General features: G+C 28.7%; 1 protein-coding gene across 4 annotated transcripts in view; it reads left to right on the top strand.

The window, feature by feature from the left end:
* Positions 1–24,984, top strand: part of LOC126850715 (GTP-binding protein RAD) — a 34,064-nt gene extending 9,080 nt beyond the window's left edge. For all 4 annotated transcript variants that reach the window (XM_050593997.1, XM_050593987.1, XM_050593979.1 and 1 more), the window contains 4 exons: positions 13,274–13,486; positions 21,950–22,032; positions 22,457–22,646; positions 22,979–24,984. In XM_050593997.1, the coding sequence (XP_050449954.1) occupies positions 13,274–13,486; positions 21,950–22,032; positions 22,457–22,646; positions 22,979–23,268 (776 nt within the window). In that variant the 3' untranslated portion in view covers positions 23,269–24,984. The remainder of the gene's footprint in view (positions 1–13,273; positions 13,487–21,949; positions 22,033–22,456; positions 22,647–22,978) is intronic.
* The last annotated feature ends 30 nt before the right edge of the window (positions 24,985–25,014 follow it).

Here is a 25,014-nt window from a genome sequence, read left to right as displayed (position 1 = left end):
ACATTTATTTAATATATTATGAAATTGATATGTTTGTGTTTATATTTGTTAATTATAAATTGTGCAGCTTCTGATGGAGATTAAACTTTGTAATTAATGTAAAAGTTAATTGTTTTATAAAAGTTAATTGTAAATCTTTTCATGTTTTCTGACAAGACGCATTTCTTTCAAGGCATAAATATTTACTCGTATTTCTACATGCACAGAAATACAAGTTAGACTCGCAGCTGCTTCTTTAAACTAACATTAATTGAGTTTTTAACTTGAAGAAAAATTCTATTTTGTCAAAGAGTAACAATCTTTACGAAATCAAAAATATAAGTGCAACGACAAATATGTGTGAAATAAACCATTATTTCTATTCGAACAACTTTTCAAGTAGCCAAATTTATCTTCCATTTTCCACATCCTTTGTAGACTCGTTTGTTTTTGTAAATTTGCTGTCTCAAATTGATTCATCGTAAATCGAATTCGACCACCTGTTACATTTGTATTGTAGAACATTTCTTGCCAATATTAGTCGCGAATTCAATATATATATATATATATATATATATATATATATATATATATATATATATGTATATATTGAAAGGATGTTCAAAAATTATTATTTATTTTACATGTTTCTCTTGTCAAAAATACATGAAACATTAAACTTAAATTTATTAAAAAAGAAAAATATATACCTTGAAAATATTTATATTTATCATTACTAGAAATTACTAAAAAATGTCAATTTATTAAAATATTTTCTAAAAATAAAATTAATTTAAATCTTGTTATTCAATTTTTAATATACTTAGTATATTTTTGTGTGTAATTATCAGATCAAGACAAATTTGTACATTTATTAATGCAAAAACGATGATGTCACATTGATTTTCATGCGGTACACATACATGTTAGAATGAAGAAAAAAAAGATTTAAAAGAAAGTTTGAGAAAATAAGCGAAATGTTCCTTGACATTTCATCGGTGCGTAAATCCGAGACCGAGAGGTAATGCAACCTGAAAAGCACTTTTTTTCGATCTGTTCCATTTTCGAGAGAGTTTTCCTAAAAGCAAGAAATTTCTCAAAAGAATATCTGAGATTTAATTGTTTTGGACATCTTACTCGACTGCAGTGATTCGCGATAATTTCACGAGTAAAAAGTACCACGGGCAAAACAATTTCTTGCTTGTGTAGTTTAATTTCCTTGAAAAATTTCTAAGAAAGCATAGGAGAATTTGTCTTTAAGTAAGTTATCTTAAGAGTTTCATATACACGAAAGATATTTTATATGAGATGTTTTTTTCTTATATAGAACATTTTTTTATTGAAAATATATGTATATCCATGACAGGATGAGTCATAAATATGTTTTTAAACTTCGTATGTCCCTGAATAAAAAGTATGAACAAATATTCCTATGAATATTAAGTCGAAAATGCTTTGTTATCGAAATAATGGAAATAAATTTTATAATGACTGACAATGAGTTTCAGATCAGATTTTTCTGCCGGTAATAACGCATTGATATATCAATGGTAATAATGCTGTGACGTAAAAAGAAATTGTTCTTAAAATAAATATTCTTTACTGGTCATAATTTTGTCTTTTTATCAGTCTAATATATATATATATATATATATATATATATATATTTCACTATATATTTCTAATAATGCGCGCATAGCTAATAATTTTTTTTTACAGCGTGTTTTTTATTTGCAGCGTGTTTGTTATTATGTCCTATTTTTCTTGACATATTTCTAGAGGAGAGCTAAATCCGCTTATGAAGGATTTGTATTTCTGAATCTCTGGATTTGTGTATTTACAATATCCATCTTGCCGGTAATCCGTGTTCTTATCTCAGCATAGCGTATTTTTCCATGACAGAATAACGATTACGCACGAACGAGAGAGACTTTACGGATGCAACGCGATCTTTTTCTGCGCAAAATATACATTAGCCGTACTTAGATTGCATGCCAATAAGCCTTATATTAATATCAGTGCCAGTATAAACTAATCTTTTATTATTTTTATTTGTCATATACTATTTCGAGTCCTGGCTACATTAATCTAGGTATATTAATCTTACTAGATGAGGGAAACTGGTGGATATTGGAAGGAGGAAAGTATCAACTGGGAAATCATAAACGTAAGGATATAACAGGCCGAAGCATAAAGCGAGGGTTGAAATCTAAGCGGTCATAAAAATTTAATTACGTGCCTAATATCCGTTATAAAATATAGTTGTAAATATAAAAATTGTATTAAATATTTTTAGAATTTATTTCTCTTTATAATTATAAAAAGCTTATGTCGAGAAAAATACTTTTTCTTCGGGTTATATATTCTGTGTACATCCAAATTTCGTTAAAAAAAAAAAAAAACTGTCATTTAAATTATATAAGTTTGATATAAATATGTCTAATTTCGAAATAGTTCTTAAATATCTCAAGATTGTTTTTTCAAAAAAAAAAAAAAACTAAAAGATAATTTTCTTATTAACTTCACAGACAATGTTTCAGATATTTGTCGCAAAGATTTCATTTGTTTATCTAAATGCTTATTTTCTCTTGTTTATAGTTCTATATCTATAGGGAAATGTCTCTCGTTAAAGAAATGATCGTAAACTAACGAAATTGGAGATCGATAATAGATAGAATGCTCGCTGGATATAACGTATATATACAATGTAGTTTCTCGCATTATCCATTTACCTTTTCAAAGTTTTTTTACGATTCGACCCTTGACATTTTGACAACATCAATGACCTCACTTACAATGATCGTACCGTCGTAATAATACCGACGTAATCCTATCCAAAGACACTTTTCTGCGATCTTACCTTTCTCGTCTACTTATCAGTTAAGTTTACACAAATACTTTTGCAAATACTTTTAAATCAGCACATAATATAGCTATTTTTTAACAGTTAACAACTAGAAAAAAGAACGAACTAAGTGTTACTTAATATATATTTGACTTGGATTAATATAGTATTATAACACTGTATGTGTGTTCTATATTATAATTATTGAAGATTATTATTACATAAGAGGTGTACGCATTTATAGCATTATATAATCCTTTGATATAATCCTTTTTTATAACAAGTCTTGCAAAGGGTAATTTTGCTTATTCTGAATTAACATTGATAGTTTACAAAGGGCGCGTCGGCTGCTTTGCGATAAACACATCGGCGGTACAGCTGCTGCGATTTATTTATAAGCGCCTCAACTACAGCTTTCGCAGCTATAAATAATCTTATCGGCGTTCTACCTTTCCGCGATATTAGGCGCGTCGTATCTCACCTCGTTGAAGGGGGAAAGGTTTGTTGTGCTCTTATTGCAGACCTTAACCCTCTGTGCTAACAATTTTCTCTCTTATTCGCCTTGCTATGATTGCCCCATCTCAAAGATGAATTTGGGTCGATTTTTTTTCTTCGTATTCGAGGCACGAAATAAATGCAACAGCTGATTATATGATCAATTTTTACACGTCATATTTTCTTCATAGATACTGTCTTCCCAAATAATCAATGTAATTTTTGGTACGATTTAATTTATTCAAATCAGAAACATATAAATTCAGGAATCGTATAAATTGATTCTACTAACGCTCTCTTTTTTTTTTTTTTATATTTGTATACACACATGCATAGCATTTATATAACCATAATTATAATGGTGAAAAAAAGCTATTATTATTTTGAATTTTATTAGAATAGTAAAAATAAATTTAGTAGATTTTTTTGAAAATCGAGAATAAGTAAAAGTTTATTTCTACTTTCTAAAGTAAAAAGTTTATTATTTTATATATCCTCCTTCGCTTTTTATACAATAAGCGTAAATAATGTGTTAATACAAAAGTTCAATAGGAGGAAAAACAATCGTATTGTTGCGTATTTTATTGATACACTTATTACATGTGCAGAAAATTGTATCAATCTCTTCACAGAGGATTAAAATCCAATCAATAAAATAAAATATTCCATGTTACTTTTTGCGACGTCATCATCGATCAATTTCCACTAACTTTCACATTGTGCCTGTTTTCACCCACGTCATTACGCGTCAGCTTTTTCCTACGCTCAGTTTAACATTATGATGTCACACTTCTGTACACTTTATTATAATCTCATTTACCGTGGGTAATAAAAACGTCACCATTTTACTATTTCTACGTCAACGATATAATTTTTTTTTTATTCGTGCCCAACAATTTGTATATTGGTTTCGCGTATAACACAAGAGCGCATAAATGCATAGTTTTGCACTGGAGAAAATGTCGTTTATTTTAAGGTTTGTTTTTTCTTTCATTGAGAGAGGGAGAGGAAATTTCCTGGATAGTTCATTCGTTAAAGCAATATTTATCTCTCGTAGCAACAAGGAGTGGACACTGGTGACACTCTCCGACACGGAAAGTTATTAATTACAAGCTTGGACGAACGTGCTTGTGAGCCAATGAAAATTTCTTTCAAGCTTCAACGAGCATTTTGCGCGTTGGATGGATGCGCGAGTCTTGACGCGTAGGCGTTTTTACGCGTATGCACGCATGAAAAATGTATCTTCGTGTCTGCCATTAGCTTTTTATACTGTCCCATACAATTAAATAATCAGCTTGTTAGAAATGTGCCGCAGGTATATTACATTATAGGTACATTTTCTAAGAAGTGCTATTCAATAAGTATTGTCTATAATTAAGTTCATTAAAATTCACGGATTAAAATATGTAATTTTTCGTTAATGAGAATATAACTCGATTAGTATTTCGCGATATTGTCGTATTTTGTTGATTTTTTTGTTGTATTAATTTTATCTTCTTTTCTTACATTTGAGCACATATAATGAATTTATAAATGCTTTATATGCATCGGATAATGCGAAACGAGTATTATTGAGGGTTTATTCTTCTCAAGTTACTGCTATTCCACAATTCTGCCATACTTTACCTTTGTTTTCAAGGACTATTGCATCCTCACAGTAGATATAGTCCATTTACTGGTTAGACATTCTATTGTGTCGCCCCGTCGACTTGTATGTACACTCATATCACTTTCTCGACAAATTCATGAAATAAGAATTTTTGTGTGTGAGATAATTTTTTGATTAAACTATATCTTTGAAAGAGATGCGAATTGTTGACTAATACATACGTCATATAAACATAATTAAATCTAAATGTTTAACATCCTTAAAATTAAAGCATACAATTTAAAAGATCTTTTAATTTTTGAAAAAATTTAAGCATTCGAAAATTTTGCTAATTTAATAATAATGCAAAATAATAAATAATAATAATCTTAATATAATAATATAATATAAAATATAATAATAATATTAATAATAATAATAATACAAAATAATTTAATAATAATAAAAATTAAAAATTTTGAATTTAAAAATTCAGATAATTAGGAATTATTATATTTATTAAGAATTTGAAAATGCAAAGAAATTGACTGATGCTGAGATTATCTGAGAATTTCTAGATCCAAGTATATGTATTCAAAATCACTTCAACGCAATCTAGCAAAAATTGCCTAGAAAATAGTTTATCGATTAGACATAGAGAAATATAGCTTCGGTAAAATGATGACCTTGTACAAATTCGGTCTGTGAAATCAAAGAACATGCTTTCTCCGATCGTATGTCGAGCTCGTTTTGAAAATCGATTTCGTTTTTCTTTCCTGGATGTCTATAAAACATTACTCGCTCGTAGAAATTCATATACAACGACGAAGGCGACGGTGGCTCGTAACATTTTACGATTTCTCATCTCGTTCCGCTTTATCATCTCGTGTACACGAGACGCGCGTTCGCCTTTGGCGCGCGCAATTTTGCATAAATACATATCAATCTTTCGTTGTGAGCTGTAGGATGATGCATACCAGTGTGCGGCTCGATCTACGTCAAAATTTACGGCCGACTTGATCCTTCGTTTTCGACGTAATCGCTTTCCGAGATGGATAGTCTCGCCGTAGTTTAAGCATCGACGATTATTCGTCGGGCTTGCAACTTCTTTGAGCCAATGTAACCCATCAATCGATATCTAGAAAGATACTATTTATGTCGTGCAATCTTTTTTTGATTTTTATATAGTATAATCAAATTTATGAAAAAAAAAAGAAGAGAAGTGCGTTTCTTATATACGTGCAGTTATTATATGCAACTACTTTTCTTTATTTTAAAGTGCCCACATATGTGTTTTTTGCAGTAACATTTATAAACTGAATAACTAAATCACTCGTGAGAAATAATTTTTAGTAAAGTTTAAAGTTTAATGAGAAAAAAAAAATTATAAAATTACATAAAATATTCTAAGCAAACAATAAACCAATATATACATAAATTTGTTTTAGAATATATTCTACACATGTAACGAGTATAAATTTTTTTTAAAAAGTCTTTTAAAAATTGTACGCCTTCTTTAAATATATGATGTAGTTTAAAACATCTGTACAAAAAATGCTAAGTGTATTTACATGGTATAATGAAGAACAATGAAGTCGTTAAGGCAAGTTTGCGCATAACCGTGACAAAAGTTGTAAGAAGTGTGCCGGCAAAATGGAGGCAGGTATTAACATAAATTTCACGCTAACTCCTTCAATTAGCGTTCATTTTTATTTTCTTTCTCAAAATTCTTTTTCTTTTAAATTTTTATTCTTTATTTTTTTCTTTCGCGAAATAACAAATCATTGATTGTCATTAATAAGCCGATCGATCTGAAAAAATCGCGAACGATAATTTAATCTGTTAAGTTGCTCGATTATTATTGCTCGTATTTTTAACCTAGGAGAGGGGAAGCGAGGGAAGAACCGTTTTACAGCGTGAAACTGTTCTGCTCTCTTTCACTTTGACGAGGAACGGACGGCCAATTCTGAAATATTAAACTGCGTAGTCGTGCCAACTTCGTTGCTGTTTACGGGTTGGTGATCATCATGTTACCTCGGAATGATTTGATTGTACGTATCGAAATCGATATGCAGACGTTCCGGTGACTAACTGAGAGAGTGGGTGGCAAATTTCGCTCCTGCGTTCTCTCAGCTCTCTCTCTCTCTCTCTCTCAGCTGTGCGTATGATTCCGCATAGTCGACGTTCCGCGGGCAAATCGAGTCTTGCGTCGATGTATGCACACTCGTGCATCTATGCGACCACATATGCATACGCACGTTCGGATATATCTCTACGTGCAACCACGCCTTTATACGGGAACAAACCGCGTGCAGCTGGTAGACGGTAGATTGGTCCCTATAGAGCGATACCCCAATGGCTATATCACTGCTGGCGCTTTCAAATGCGTTCCCCTCGACTGCTTAATGGAGTTTAACCGCGATGTTGGACGTACTAGAAATTCTGCATCGTGTTTGCATGGCGATGTGGCGACTTTGTGTCGCAAGAATTTATCGAAGTCAAGCGCAATAATCAACATGAATCAGTTCATTCTTCATTCAACAAGTTGATATTATTTCATTTATTTTGACTGTCTAATACATGATTTGCAATCAAGTTTCACTCCCATCACTTTCAAGCGTGATAATGATTGGTTGATTTTATGTCTTGCTTTTTACTTATTATCGTAAGATGTATATAGGAAAACGTGAATATACTTTGCCGAGAGTGATAACTTTCAGCATTCGAAACGCTTTTAAGCTTATAGACAGCAAAGAGTCTATTTCGCAAAACAATATCTTAAAAATATCAGAGTGCAAAGCTAGCATAGTATACGCGTTGCCGAATATTAACACAATTGTCATTATATTGTATTTAAATATTTACATGTATAATTTACAATATTTTTAATACTTAACTAATTATTTCTAGAATTATTAAATAGTTTCCATATAGATTTATTTTTTTCAAATTATTGAAACTTGGCGAAAAACCATCGTAATGTGTTAATAGAGAAAGATAAATTATTTTAAGATTAATGTGGAATATATTGCTACTTTATATGTTGTGAATATTTTAAGCAAACAACATTTGTCGTTCACAAAAAGAGTAATTAATAATTTTTTCTTATCTGATCATATATGTCTGTTTCTTCTACCATCGAATTTCTTCGATTGGACAAATGAAGCATGCAATTTTCTGTCAAATAACTTTAAAGACAGTTGTTTCTCAACTTCTTCTTTTTTTTACATTTTTATCGTGCGTTGTAGATTTTCCACTTTTTATTTATAGCTGATCATTTTCAAGATTACAGAAATTCTATTAATTTTTTAAATTACCTTATCTTTATTTCTTTCATTAAATATTATGATGCTAAAGCAATTTTGAAAAAAACATTTTTATAAAAAATTTGTATTTTAATTAAACTAGATAAAGTAATTATTTATTTCAATAAAATAATTTGTATTGTATATTAAGCATAAACATTTCCATAATTGATTATTGTATTATTAATAGCACGATAATTACTTGAATAATTAATTGCTTATAAAAATCAATGTTCTCGTTTATAACTTTTACATGTTTAAATTAATGCTTCAATATTTTAACATAATCAATGGACTGATTGAATCATTTTATGTGAAGCAGAAACACTCTTCTGTTTGTTTATTTTAGCCTTCTGGTTATAGTGTCCAAATTAAAAATAGTGATGTGTATGAAAAAAGATGAGCAATATTTTTGTTTTTTCGTTTTATTGACTCTGGATATATCGATCGGAATGTAACTCGATTTTGTGAGCACGAGAGTGTGTAAAGGTATAGCGGGGCGTTTTCCATAACACGCTTCGCTTGCTGTAAAACTGACTTTCAGACTCTCTAGGCCGATAACCCATCAGATAGGCGGCATTAGAGGAAGAACGAATAGTTTAGTTTACGGCAGGAATGATGGGGGCGAGATGATCAGCGTCTCGATCAATGTCTCTGATGACTGCCAAACATGCGTCATCAGAAATTTTTGGAATGTGTCATGCGAAATTTAGATGAAATTTATACGAAAATAATCTTTTTTTTTATTTTATAAATATGATAGTACAATTATGCTGATTTAATATCATTTTTTTTTAACAATTAAAAATATAATATTTTTCTCGAATTTTTAAGAAAATTTTTTGCATTTTGTTATTTTTCTATTTTAAATATATTTGAGATAAAATTATCTTTTTTAATAATAAAAATAAGCAAAAGCAGAAATTACTTTTACATTAAAAAAGTAAAAACGTATCAGAAAATTTTCTAATTAAGCTAGCTTGTTATTTCAAATATAATAAAAATTTATTAAAATTTATTAGATATATTAACTTAAGCTATATTTTGAACTATATATTATGAACTAATAAATACAGAAATAATAACGTGATACTTTGTCTAAAATTCGATAAAGAACTTTTTTTTTTAACACAATTTATCCTGAAAATTTATTCCAAACAATATAAGTCTAAGAGACGCCTACAAGACGCTTTCACACATCTTGGATCAATGAACATAACATTTAAAAGCAATAAGGCTGCAAATAAGCACTCAGCTATAGAATAACATCAAACGAAGGTATTAAAAGATGATGAGGTTAATCGCATCGTGAAATCTTCTTCCAAATTTCCAACGCGAAAACATTTAAGTACGCGCAAAACGATTTGGCAGCCATCGTTGATTGCACACATGTCGAACATTTAAACTTTTATTAATAGAATCCACTTCACCTATTCGATAGTCAAATCAGTGCACCTGTATAGCGTTTGTCGTGCCGACTATTCGTACGTTGAAATACCGTCGGTTATCACGATGAGCGAATAGTGCAGCTAAATGAGAACACATTCCCATTTACCTCTGTGAAATAACTTTTTGCAAAAGCTCGCATGAATGTATACCGCGGCAATTGAGCTGAGCGTTGCGTGATATTTTTATCAAAAGCACACATGGAAAATAGAGGTCCCGCAGAGAGAGCGACCTGCAGCTCGTTTCTGCCAGCTGACATTACCTTGCAATAATCAATGATGTACTGCAATCGACACGTATCCCCCTCCCCGTCAGATTATATCATATAAATAATGGTATATATTTATCAAACCTGTGCACGTAGTAAAATAATGCATTTTAAAAATTGGATCATACAGAAAATCATGTTCCGAATAAATAAAATAAATGAACTACTGAATATAAATGGCATTTCAGCCTTAAACAATAATTTTTCAATTTTTTTGAATAATATTTATTTTAATAAAAAATATTAAGTCATAATTTTATTATCATTGTAAAACTAAAAAAAAAAAAAAAACATTTAGAAACTAAGAATAAAATTTTTTAGAGAAAAATTTAGAAATATGCGATATTAATCGTATTATTATTTTAAATATTTTTTTTTATTTGTGATAATTATGTTTATATTATGTCCAATATCACATGTCAATTTTTACATGTTATGTGATCACACGAACTTTCACCAAACTGTACCACAGCCGCCGACGTACTGTTAAAAATAGTCGATGACGTTAAGAAAGACAGAGAGCGAGAGAGATAGATAGAGAGAGAGAGAGAGAGAGAGAGAGAGAGAAGAAGAGAGAGAAAGAGAGAAACATGGTGCCGTTTTCATCTTATCTAACATTCGTTCTACAACTGACATTCGTACGCGAACGAATGTCTCCGGATTTGGCAAAGCTGGAACGGAAATCGGATTGTCCTCATGAGTTTTCTACTGATATCCAATTTTCCTTTTTTTTCTCTCTCACTCTCTTTCTCTTTCGACGTAATCGATTCTCCCGTTTTCATTCACGTTCGCATGCACAAGTACGCAGGCACAAGTAGCGCACACGTCGGGCTAAACTTCGCGCTAACAAAGGTGCGATGACAAAAGGAAGATGCGAACAGACGAACGGACGGGATATCGGTGTTCTGAGTCACTGAACAGGACGTGTGTTGTTCTCCCCCACAGTTGACCAGCCGCACGTTGACATCGGCGTACGTGTATACACGTGCATGTGCACGCTTGTATATCAGGAGCGGGCTTTATACATCTTTTATACGTTACGTGTTTATATAATGAGTGCCTTTAAATTTTTTGACAGAAATAAATGTCGTGAGAATCGATTCGCACGACGAAAGATTTGTTTTTTGAATTCAGGATACAAAAACAAAATATTACTATTACTTTTTTTATAAAGTTTATAATAAAATAGTAAACGTGTGAAAAATAATATTGTTTGAAAACACACATATATTTTCGTAAAAAGTAAAAGTTTTTTTTTAATAATAGATATTGCAAATATATATTATTGTTTCACTAACATAAAAATATGATTATATGTTTTTTTTTTAAATTTATTCCATTAATTATAATCTATTACAATCTTGTTTTAATATTTTGATTAATAAATCGTGTTTGCAATGTAGAAAAATAAATGATTTCTATAATAATTTGCGTAATTTATATAAAATTATGAAGAGAAAAATTTATTTATTTTGGAATTTTATTCAATAAAAAAATGCAAAATGTATAAATTGAATTAAATTTAATTAAAAATGATAATCAATAATCAATACTTTTAGTAGAATATAATCAACTTGTGATTGCTTGAGACGTGAATTGAGTCTTCTTGTATAAACGATATAAAACTGATATATGTATCTCATCTCATAGATGATCTAAAATGGATTCGTGAATCATCTTGAAGGTCTATGAACTTCTAAATGCTTGAAATCTCCGCAACTGCCAGATCGGTAGTTTTTTGTGAATTCCGCTATCTTTAAATCTGCAACTTTTATAAAAAAAATTCAGCACTTACAAAATTTAATAAAAGTAAAATTTATAATAAATAATAATAAAAATACTTTTATACTATTCTGCATATATCACCTTTTAATAATTTATTTAAATTTTTTATTATTATTATTTGTTATTTTTTATTATTTAAATTCTTATCTAAATTTTTTTATATTTGTATTTTTTTTAGTCCAAATTATTCAAAATTATTTTTTAAATATTTTAAAAAATTCATTTAATTTAAAATAATAAATTTCTGCACACATCCATATTTAATTCGTAGGAAATAAGTGCGTTATATACATACAAGTGCGCAACTTTTGCACTGTTAGCTTACTAGTTTGAGCTGACGTTCAATTACTAATGCAGTGCAAATGCATTAGCAAGGGGTGCCAGTGGCATTCCCTATAGTCAAAGTTTACTTTTGTGATGTCTAAGAATTATTTACAAGTTTGGCCACATTATCGATTCAATTTTCAGGTTGAATCACATTTATCGATGTTGCCATCGCGAGTGATCCCGTGAATACATTATTCTAATGGCATCCATTTCGACGCAAATGTCTGAACCTGTTTAGGAACGAAGTATACCGGAATACTGTTTACTTTAGATGCTACTAAATATTTAACTATCAAAATGTGTAAATGAGTTGGTAATTATAATTAAAAACTAAAAAAAAAATTTTACAGAATTATGAAATCTATCTTATGTAAATATATTTCTTTTTTATTTAATAACAAAAAAGAATTATTAGAGAGAAACAATAAAGGAGAATAATTTGTAATTTTTTTATTTATTTCTTTTTTATGTATTATGAATATGTTTGCAAAAGACACGCATACACATATTCTAATAATTTAAATAAAATTATGTAGAACGTGTTGCGGTTGCTATCCTTTCGAAAGCTCCAAAATCTATTTCACGAGATTCGCTTCATTAGTTAGGAGATGAAATTCTGCTGAGAATTCTTGTCATTCCATCTCGTCTCTTCTGTTAATTTCAAACATCTATTAAAATGGTGCCCACGTAAAGTATGGCATTAGCGGTATTAACCGGGGTCAGTGCGCTAGAAAGGGTGCGATGACGACCGGAATATATGATGCGTTTTAAATGCCAGGAATAATAAATACAGTAATGTATTTATTATTATATTTAATTAATGTATAAATAAATATAAATATTAAAACAAATATAGAGATTATGAAATATTAATTAAGAAATCTGAAATATAAATCAGTATCAAATCATATGAGATATTTTTGTAGAAAGATGTTGATAAGATTCATCATGATTGATGTAAGTGTTGACACAATAATATATCTATAAAATTTTATTATCATCAAGTTTTTATTTTTATAATAAAATGACAATTGATTTTATTAATTATTTATATTTCTTATACATTCTTATACTATTATATTGTATTTTTATATAAATATCTTTATATACTAAATTATCGCAAGATAATTATTTTTTGTTTTGCATTATTTTTTATATTTTTATATTTATATAGTTTGCATCATAATTCTATTAATATTAATACAATGTTTTAATGACTCTTTTATGTTTGGCAGGCGTTGTCAACAGAGGAGATTCTTTCCGAAGAAGAAGATCGAGATCGAATTCTCTGGCGCCTGCCGAGCAAGAGACTGAAGTACGGCGGTTACCACCCAAGGAAGTCACTTCACACAACGTCGCTATGTTGGGTACAAGAGGAGTTGGAAAAACCGCTCTTATTAGTCAATTTATGACTAGTGAATGCATAAATGCCTATGACAGGCAGAAAGGTGAGTTCTATGACCGAGAAATTATAATTATATCTGTGTGGCGATAAATGAAGAAGATATGATTTTAAGAATTAGAAAAGAGTTGCTTTTTCCTATATTTATTCCTATATTTTTTCTATATTTATTTATGTTACTTTGCATAATTTACATATTTTCAAAAGATTAATGAATTTTATATTTAATGCTTTGGCAAAATAAGAGAGTCGTTAATCATGGATTTAATATTATTAATCATTTTTATGAAACATGTTTTTTATAATTACAAATAAATTTTTATTTAATATTAATTTTACTTTAAATATTCTGAGAATATTAATTACTATAAAATATATAAACAGCTATAAAACAAATTATAGTATCTCTTTTTCGACTTTTGTTGTCAAATTTTCTCAAGAAACTACAGGTAAAAGAAAATTATAGAAATCTACAGCATGCTGTGCATATTCAATGAAGAGTTTCCATTATAATTGAACTTGTGGAAGAGTTATAACTAGTCTTGTTAAACAAGTTAAGAGTGATAAGAAGTTCTGAACACATAATCTTGTTCTGAAATCTGTACAAGATTAAATCTTTCAACAAAATATTTTATTACGACCCCGGGAACACGAAGAGAAATGATTTCACAGAAGAATTTGTGGACATTTCTCGATGAATTCCGTGGCAAATAATCTTTATAACGATTTACAATTCGATTCGTTAAGTTACACAAGTTTACGCGACGGTTTCTTGTGTGTATTTCGATTGCGCGCTCGTGAAAGACGGCGCCAGAGCTGCGCCGAGAAAAGCGTAGTTTCCGGTTTCTTAAGCGCCTTGAGATTTGCGCTATTCTTGCTGAATAAATCGAGAATTAATCAACGTTTAAATTTTGGAACAAGACCAATCAATATTATTCTTATTTAGTGGGAAAAAACGAATATTTCATGTCTGACCATATAAGTTTGTTTCTCCTTTATTCTCCGTTATCTTATAGAATAATATTGATTGCTCATTTTAAAATCGTAAAATATAAAAATAGCATATATTTTAAATAAAAAAAGAATAAGGAGAATACGATATTTTAAAATATATATTTTATAAAGTACAATATTTGAAAGTAAAAAAAGGAAGTATGAAAAAAATGTGAGCTCTTTGACGTGATTTTTCGAATCACGCTTCAAATCACGCAAGCTCCGTTTTATAAAAATGCCCGCTATTCAGTGTCGATTCCTGCCGATTACAAAAGAGTCAGCAATGTTTACATAATATAGAATTTGTGTGGTGAGGTAGGTTGAGGATTATATATTGTATCGACGATGTTAATTAGCGTCTTCGCTTTGTCAACCAGCTTTGCAATCACGTCTTTGCGGTTTCCACCTGTTAACATAAATGCGAGATAATTTTCTCATTGTTTGATCTTTTTTATTCTTTAATCTTAATTATTACATTTTTGCATTAATTTGACTGAAAGCTAATACAAGATGATTATTTTTCAATATTTATTATAGTTGACCGCTAATGAGATAAGAATTATTTTCTTCTAAGTATTCGCAAAGTATCTATTTAAAGTATAATAAATTTTTTATTTAAATTACAATTAGCTATCATTATCTTTTATGTTCTTTTTTATTTAAATAAACCCATGATTTTACGATGTATTATCAAAATCACTTTTTTTTTTACTTTGCTTTTCTTTTCATTGAAAATATTGTTTTCGTATTAAATATATGATTTAATATTTATCATATTAATCATGCAATTTTTTGACCGCAGTTTTTTCCTTTTTGTTGAAAAATTTTCTCGCAACTCTTTCATTGACGTGATGATAAGTGAGACGGTTGAGGCGTTGTTCGAGTTAGACATTTTCAATACGCGTTTGGCGACATCATCCGCTATTACGATCGATATTTATGCGAGCTATTTAATGAGGTATCTTTGCACGGTAGAGAAAAAAATCTGCGCTCTCTCTATATATTCCCTTTCATTCCTCGCATATTTTTAAAATACATGTTTCAATATATATAAAGGGATGTTTTAAATTTATATCCGATGCAAAAAATTGTTTTTAAGAAAGAAGTTGATTGATCTAACCATTATTAATTATAATCATGTATACGAGAATTCATTTTATTAGCATTTTTTAGTTGATTGCATTGCGTTTTTGTAATTTAATTAATAATTGAATCACAATACTCTATTCATCTTTATATGATGCTACACATTTATTAAATTTCGTTTGTTTTGTTTGCACATCAAAATCTATTTTTGCTTATTAACCTTAATTATTGTTTCTTAATATTGCAATATAAATTATTAAACAAAAATATAATTAAAAAATAAGAGAATATGTACGTGTGCTTTGCGCGTACAGCATATATTCGGAATTTATTTTGTGTCTCAAAATAAATTCAATAAATATATTTTAATTACCGTAATTATAATTGTGTAATAAATAATGTATACGGATGTGTACGCGTGTATATATGGATTATATTTGCATTATAACGTAGCTGAACAATGGCCTCATAATAATTCGATGAACCTATCAGATACGCGCATATCAGAAATGCGCATATGTGTGACATTCTATGTAGTTAATCTCACAGACTAATAAATAATTTATGATATTAATCACTAATAAGCATTTATGCATTTCTTAGATTAATTTTCATTAATTTGATTTAATTAATCTACGTAATAATATTGTTATTACATAAATTATTAATATTTTGAAGTTATATGTTAATTGCTTGTAAATTAATTGTAATAAACATCCGTTACTATTCTGTTACCAAAGATATGACAACTTATAAATCATAATTGTATTATAATAATTATATAAATCGAGAAAAATGGATAATAAGAGAGAAATGACTACTGAATGCTTATAAATACCATCTGTTTACTTTCGTGAATAAAATCAGAGTTTGCGTAAAATGGACAAACGTTGCAAAAGGAAAAACGGAGTAAAATTAAGTGGAAGTTAATTCCACGATTAATTATAGATGAAGTTTTGAGACAAATATAAAAGATTTATTAATTACAAAAACATCAATTGAGTCTTTGTACGAGAAGATTAATGTTATAATCACATTCAGGATATTTAATAATAAAATCGAAGAACAGATATGCGGGTCTTTTCTGGAGTTTCAATTTTACAAGCTTTATCAAAAAAAGTTAAAATTTAAATAAAAATTAAAATGTTGTTAAATCGATTTATAAATTTTGAAGCTTTTCTAAAGTATAGCGTAATTACTGTGTAAAATCTTTGAATTATAAATAATATATCTTCTGAAATAATTTGTATGTACAATTTAAATAATTAAAATACTGAATAAAAAATCGCACGTTTGATTGAGTTTTTTTTATCAACTTGCATGCCTGACATGTTTTGCATGTGATTTTTATATACTTTATAAAAATTTATATTTACTCATTTTATTTACTCAGCATATAAAAATTGCAGAGCAGATTAAATTTATGATTTGCAGAAAACAAAATTTTGCAGCTATTTAAAAAAAATACACAGTTGGATTACATGACAAACATTCAAATGTCGTTACATATGGTCATTTTTATGATTACTACTTTTCTGGCGAACAAGATGAGCAAATTTTACCCAGCGATAATAAAGTTCTAATCTTTTTACTAAACTTAACTTAGACATAGCTGGTGTTATAGGATCCTTAATCCATGAAAAACTCATTGGATATTCTCTTATATGATCGACATTTCTACATATAACAAAATAACTTTTTAATATTAAAATTTTGGAGCTGAGCAATATATAATCTGCATGACACAATATAATTAACTATATTTAATATTTTTATCGACATATTTGGACAATGATAAATACTTCCTCAGAAATAAAGCATGTAAAAGTGAGCGGCATGACTGAAATGGCAAACAATAAAACGAAAATAGAGACAAAGATAGTTTATTACCGCTTACAGTTAGGTTCACAATTATTTATTGCACGGTATACGTGATTCTATTCCAGTCACATTCTATATAGCTACGTTTTATGTGAATTAAGATTAACTGCGATCGAGATTAAATCGAGCTCTCATCAGTTGACGCAAGTAAAAAGAATTAGGCTGATGTCTTGCGAAGTTTTGCGCGATAATTTTGTTGCAAATTGAGATCGGGGCCAAAAGACGGGGATGCGGAGCAAAAAAAAAGAGAAATCTGATGCATGTTCTGATCTGAAAAGAAATTTTAAAATTTTATTTTTGTCAATCGTCTTTCTCTCTCTTGCTTGTTATGATCTAAAAAATAATTATAATTAAAATAATTTAATTTTTTATTGAACATCTAATTGTAAAGGCCTAATGTTTATCTCTTATCAGTAATAATAATATAATAAAAATAATAAATATTAGTCTTGAATTAAAATATTAAATGTTGCAAGAAAAAAATACGTGTGATAAAAATTGACATGATAGTTCTCTACTTTTTATTTAAATTATTTTTGTAACAAGTAATTAGTATAAAGATTGTTTAACATATGGAATTACATGCAAATTTGCCAAATTATTAATTATTAATTTAAAAAAATTATTTAAATTTTAAAATTGTTTTTATACTAAAATTTATTTTATATTTTAAATCAAATAATAACTTATTAAGAAAAAATTTAATTTATTCTAAATCTCTATAATTTATATTTATGTCATACACATTCATGCTCCCTTTACATCATTCGCATTTTAGTCTACATAAAGCATTTTGTTCAGAGAAACTTGTGCTTTTCGAATTGCGGCGTGCTGCATGGAAAAGGGAGCAACGTGCTCGCGTTCGCCTTGAGAGTGTGCGGACTCGATGGCGAATACATTTGCCTCGAAAAGCAAGCGAAACGATTTCCACGAAGATATAAAAAAGAAAAGTGCAGGAACAAGCCGTACGGAAATAGCCGTGGTTAATTTTGCACCCGCTCCATGCTATAAGCGTACATCGTAGAGGGTTTGCGTCTGTTCATCGTCTCTTCTTCTCCTCGCTCTTCGTTGAATTTTTTCTCTTGTTTCCTTTTTTTTCCCTTTCTCGATCTCTCTTTTTTAGATATAAATATTTCTTTGAAAAAAATTTTGCTTCACCGGAAGAGCATGGCAGAAATTAATATTATTGTAGAATTGATACATATGACAAACGTTATAACAACTATATGGTATTCCAATTTCATGTAATTATTACATTAATACACTTTAGTTTAATTTGTAACATTTTTAAAATAACTTTTAATAAAACTTAATTGTCTATAATAATTATTTCGCATTAACAATTGTGTGTTAGGTAGATTACACTTTATTAGATATGAGGTTGAATAAATTAATTGTTTATATTAATGTCATATTTTAAAATTCCAATCATTCAAAAAGTTATTTAACAAACAAAAAGTTATTAAAATTGAAACAGGAAATGTTATCATGATAAATTAATAATTTTAAAGCTTCATGTGCGAAATAGTGATGAAATTTATTTATCGATGAAATTTGATGTCGAACAGTTAATAGCTTTAAAAATATAAAAATTGATTGTAAAAAAAACTTGATCATTTGCAGCAAAAAGAGATGTATAGTTGTCATTATAAATTTTATATATATGTATATAATGACTCGATATTATATTATTTGTAAAAAATTGCGGATTTAAGAAAATTTCTTATTGATCGAGCGAGCAGTTGCGATAATTAAAAAAGTAATTATAATTTTTTAGAGTGTTTAAAAAATCAATAATTTGTACTCCCAAAAAAATATTACGATGTGTGCCTGCGCTTGCGCTTTATCGGCTTTCCTGATATTTATTCGTTGTTCAGCGCGATCTTGCAACCCCAAAATGTCAGTCCTCTGTTGCTTTCATGATATTCCCGTCAAGGCCGTCAATCGAACTTGTTCGTGAACGTTAATCACTTTATATTCCGTACGCGCGGTTTTATTGAAATAATTATCTAGTAAAAAAAAAGAATGTATTTTTACTTGAAAACGCATGGCAGCTTTTAAATTGCAACTATCATACATATTGAAAAACTTGCGTTTAGCAAGACGATATATATAATAAAAATAAAATATCATGTTTATCAATATATACAAATATGTATAAATTCTATTTTTTATCAAATATATTTTAATCGTTTTACATTATTATTTATAAAAAAAACTTATATGTTATATGCTGTTAAATTTACAAATGATTTTATAAATGTGCAAAATTCACAATTTATAAGTTTTTAATTTTATTAATTTTGTAAAAATATTTTTTTTTTCTTAGAATTTTTTATAACTAGACAAAAGAAGGACAATCAGTGTGTCAATTACTGATACCACCTTTCTGGTTATGTCGAGTCATGCTTCTTGCTCGAGCATCGAAAGATATGTATCATTTTAGTCTTTCTTTCTTTCTGGCGATACTGGACACACGTCCATCAATTCAATTGTGTCTGACCGTTAACCTTCATTTTCTGACAATCGCCAGACGTACGAAATTCCATGTTGCAAATTAACGTCGACATTTCAAGAAATATTTTATAATTCTTAAAATTTATGGCGGGATAAATATTGAATTTTCTAGAATGAAAATCCACGCAACAATCGCAAATTACAACATTATTGAAAGCGAATAAAAATTCAAATCATATATTCTTAAATAATGAATAACTAAAAAATTGGAAAACAATTTTATCTGATTTATATTATTATGCAAAAATGTATATTTTTGTTACGTACATGCACACAGTCATATTTTCTTGTACCTACTTTTTATTTAGAAATTGATATACATATATTATTTATAAATAAATAATAAATAAATAAATATATTATTTGTAATAAATAAATAGTAAATAAATAGAATATTTTATCCATTTGCGCTGGGTGCAGAAAGATTGCATTTTATAGAATGCAAATATATAGTTTTTTTATACATTTGACTATTGGCATATTTCTATTTTATTTAAGAAAAGCAATGTATTTCAAATATCAAATTAATGTCGAATTGTATTGATGTCTACAAATCAAAAAAAAAAAAAAAGAAAAAAAAATAAAAGAAAAATGTATTGCTAGAAATTTTTGCAAAGTGCAAATCTATCGCATCAAATTGCGGATAAAATAATAATTTTATAAAGTTTTAATTAAAGTTCTTCATGTTTAAATATTAAAGAATTATTATTTCGTATATAATGTAATATTATTCATATATAATGAAATATTTTTTGCAATTTTGAACATTGTCTACGCAATGAAAGCTAAATGAATAATTAAAGTTTTTTTAATTTTGAGCAAACTTAATATATGTTTTTTTTTTTTTAATACATGTATGCAACGCTTGTTTGTATATTTTGCATAACTAATATATTTAGTAAAAAGAGAAAACAAAACAGGAAATTCTATGGTCAGAAAAGACAAATGACAATAACATTTTAAAGATATGAAAAAGCAGAAAAATATGTTAGCATACGAATGACTATCTTTTATACGAGAGCGTGTTTGAGTGTTAATATAATAGTAAAAAATTAGTAGATTTAAAATTTAATAGAGAATTGTGTGTGGAATTTAATTCTTATTGAATAAAAGAAAATGTTATAATACATAATTCTAGTATATATATGAGCTTACTGTCTTTACAAAAGATAGCTATGACAAGTCTTAGTATTTATACAGATATAGGTATATATTTTCGTGCAGTTCCTTGTTCTATGTTTTTGGCGCCTATGCTTGACAGAAACGTCCATCATTGATGATACCCATTGAATGCTGCGAACTGCAGCTCTCTAGAGAATCGAGAGTCGAAAAAAATCAGTTAGGACAATGACACCCGAACGACGTGTCTGACGTCACTGACCATGTTTCGTTAGCAGGCTAAAATCAATTGGTGATGCTCTTGACAAGCAAAGCCGTAGACGCATTTAGAGGCGTAAGATTACGTCGATTCTCTCTCTTGTCGTGTTCGTGAGAACATTTATTCTCCTCTGGTAGTTTCTCTTTGGAAAACTGGTTTATTCGCAGCTTTGATTATTTTTTATCATTTATTTTGAGAGAAAGAGGCGAGAAAGAGAGGAAGAAGAGATAAATGAGTTGACAAAGCCTGATGATTCCTGTTTTTTTTTTTTTTTATTCTTTTTTTTTCTCCACAAATAAAGTAGCATGATGAAATAAAGGTAGTAATCAAAGTGCTTTGTATTCTATAATCAATTTATTATATATTATAATATGCAGAGAAAGAGAGAGAGAACAGAGGAAAAAGAAAAAAATAAATTGAATTATTTAGTTGAAGATATAATAAAAAAAGAAACAATTTTTTAATATTATACTATTAATATTAGAGTTTATGATAGAGTTTTCTAATTTTTAATAGTAATATTACATTTGTTATATATAGCTATTAAATACATACATGAATGTATATACTTTTATTTCTTAACCATTAGACGATATTGGAATATTCTTTCTAACAGCATTTAAAAATATTTATTATTTTTTATTTTTATTTCAGATGTGCCAAGTGAACAATCTGTTTTTGTGATGTTGAATGGAGAAGAAAGCGAGCTTAAATTTTTAAACATTGCTAATATAAAGGTGAGAAACTGTCTCTGTATTTACCATACACAAAATCTAAAAATATATCAAAGCAATAAGAATATCTAAGGATATTTTTGTCACATGTATAAATTTAAAAATTAAAGTTAATAGCACTGATTAAGGTTGCAATGTTTTTAAAATAAATATAGATTTATATATTTATTTTTAAATAAATTGAAAATTATAATACCAATAAAAAAAAACAAAACAATCAAATAAATTATAAAATTAAATCAAATTAATAGATAGAAAAAAAAAATTTATAGAATGCATTTTCTTAAATCTTTTTCAAATCTTAATTAAGAACGATTTCAAGCATATTTTCCATTTTATATCTTATTTCCTAAAACAAATAAACGTAAACAAAAAATTTATATATTTTTTAAAAATTTGATTTAATTTAATAAATATGATTTTGCAGACCGAATTAGAAAAAATGCCATTGCCGGACGCCTTTGTTATAATGTATTCGGTGATCGACAAGGCGTCCTTTCAAAGAGCCGAGGAATATCTCGCTCGACTTCACGATCAAGATCTTCTTCGTGGTAGACCGGCTATTCTGGTCGGAAACAAGGTCGATTTGGTTCGTTCTAGAGTGGTTTCGCCCCAGGGTAAGAAGCGCCTTTCTTTTTTACACATACTTTTTTTCATGGTTTGACGGTCTTGTGATATTTTATAAAATTAAACGTTCGGTTAACATGATATAGTACCTCAGCAAAATTTTAAGATAAAAATAAGGTCACCGGTTTATCTGCGACGCTTATATTTATTTCAAACTTTTTTCTTACTCTATATAAGTTTTTATAAAAGTTTCATACAAAACCTTCTCTCTTCTTTATAAACTTATTGTAAAATATGCTATTTTAAATTATTTTCCTTTTTCAACCGTAATTTATTTTATTTCAAATATCTTATTCGTATTTCAAATATCTGTGCATTATAGACGGAAAATGTTTGGCGTGCACCTATCGCGCGAAATTCATCGAAGTATCGGTAGGCATCAATCATAATGTCGACGAGCTCTTGGTCGGCATACTCAATCAGATTCGTTTGAAAGTGGTCCAAGGAAACCAGGAACACCGAAACAGTGGTGGTGGCAGCGAAGGCAGCGGCCACTGGTACAAATCCAGAGGTGTCGTGCGCGCCAGCATGAAAGCCAGACAAATGTTGACCTGGCTCTTCGGCAAGGAAGATAGTAAGTTTAAGAATTGCGAGAATCTTCACGTACTTTAAATTACAGCGATAAGAAATTGCAGATCAAATTGCTCGATTTCTGTTTTATTAGTACGTAAGTATGACGCGCATGACTTCTTGAACTTTTTTCTCGAAGGAAATTCTATTAAAATTCATAAAACGCGTCAGGAAAGATAATATAAGAATCGTGAGAACGTAGTCTGAATGTATAGAACAAATGTGTCTCTCTGACTCAACAAAATGTAATTTAAGGCTCTGAATCAAACGTGAAATCTTCACATTATACAAGAATATTTTGTTATTCTGTAAGAAGAACAAATGGTCCGAGGACCAAAATGGATATAATTATCGGATGAACAAAGTTTATAAAATATAAAAAAGTTTTATCACACATTTTTCGCTCCTGCGTGTTAGTATTCTAACGAAAAATAATCTATAATGAGCAAAAGGAGTATTTATTATCGCATCACTGAAACTAGTAATTCTTAATAATGCGATCAGAAGTTCAAATCAATCATGACGATAAGAAAGAATTAAACTGGACCATGCAGTGAACTAGAGTCACCATTACGTTTACAATCTTATTATAATTATAAATAAGACCAATCACATAATCTTTATATTTATTACGTACGTGTAGATATACCCCGAAAACAAGCATATTCTATATAAATATACACACATGTATCCTTAATCTCCCAGTTGACAATTGTCGATTTTATCACATGTCGACATTATGTTGTTGCAAATAAAATAGCGCTGTTATTCTTGCATTGTTAAATTGACTTGTATCGCGAGTGTCATTAATTTCTCGTGTTCCAATGGACTTCCCGTGCAATGACTTTCGTTATTGCGTTGCGGCCAACTTTATGCTCTATATGCTAATAAATTTTTATACAGAAAAGTTACTTTTTTTTCTCATTTAACATTTTTATATATATTTACTATAGTTAGGAAAGACATACAGTGTATAAAAATTAACTATTCTATGTTAAACTAAAATATATTTGTTATGTTATTGATAAAATGAATCTATACTATATTGTATAAGATTCTTATATCACTTGTATTACAAAATAGACGTCAATTGCGTATTTTGATATCAAAAATGTGTTAAGAATTACATTATAAATGCATATTAAATAATTTTTAATTAGTAGGTTGTGTGCAAGGTCTGATTCTATCAATTCCTTAGTCAATTTTTTTTTTTTTAATTAAATTACCTTATTTATATATGAATTATTTTGTACTCAGTATTGATATAGCAAATAATATGTAATTCAATAATGTAGCATTTTGTGTGCAACATTATGTCGCAGCGGAGATAAGATTTATCGTGTTTTGTGTCTTACTCGCGCACTTCGCGAGAAAGAAAAGGAGAGTACTGTGTAGTAACATATGTAAACTGTAGATTTCTGAAAAGAAATATCCTTTTTGAATCTTTAAAGAGAGAGAGGGTGAAGAATGTCTATAAAAGCTGTCTATTTTCTGCGATCTCCATGCCTGTATATCCGAATTATATGAATGTAGCATAAAAACAGAATGGCGCTTATATGACGGGAACAATGCATCAACGATGTGAAACTTTGCTCTTCTTATGTGTGAATATTTCCCTTGACTATACGTATACGAGAAATTAACGTTTCGGATTACAATAGCAAATTGTAATAGATTTCCTTTCCCTTGTTATACAAACATTTTGAAGTGTTTTAATTCTTGGTGAGCCCAATAAAAATTAAAAAGTTTTCTCCGACATTCTTCGTTATCGTCGCTATCATCATTATT

This window comes from Cataglyphis hispanica, chromosome 1, assembly GCF_021464435.1.
Source record: "Cataglyphis hispanica isolate Lineage 1 chromosome 1, ULB_Chis1_1.0, whole genome shotgun sequence".
NCBI classification, from domain to species: Eukaryota; Metazoa; Arthropoda; class Insecta; order Hymenoptera; family Formicidae; genus Cataglyphis; species Cataglyphis hispanica.
The sequence above is the reverse complement of the archived record's forward strand: the minus strand, read 5'-3'. Positions and strand labels throughout refer to the sequence as shown.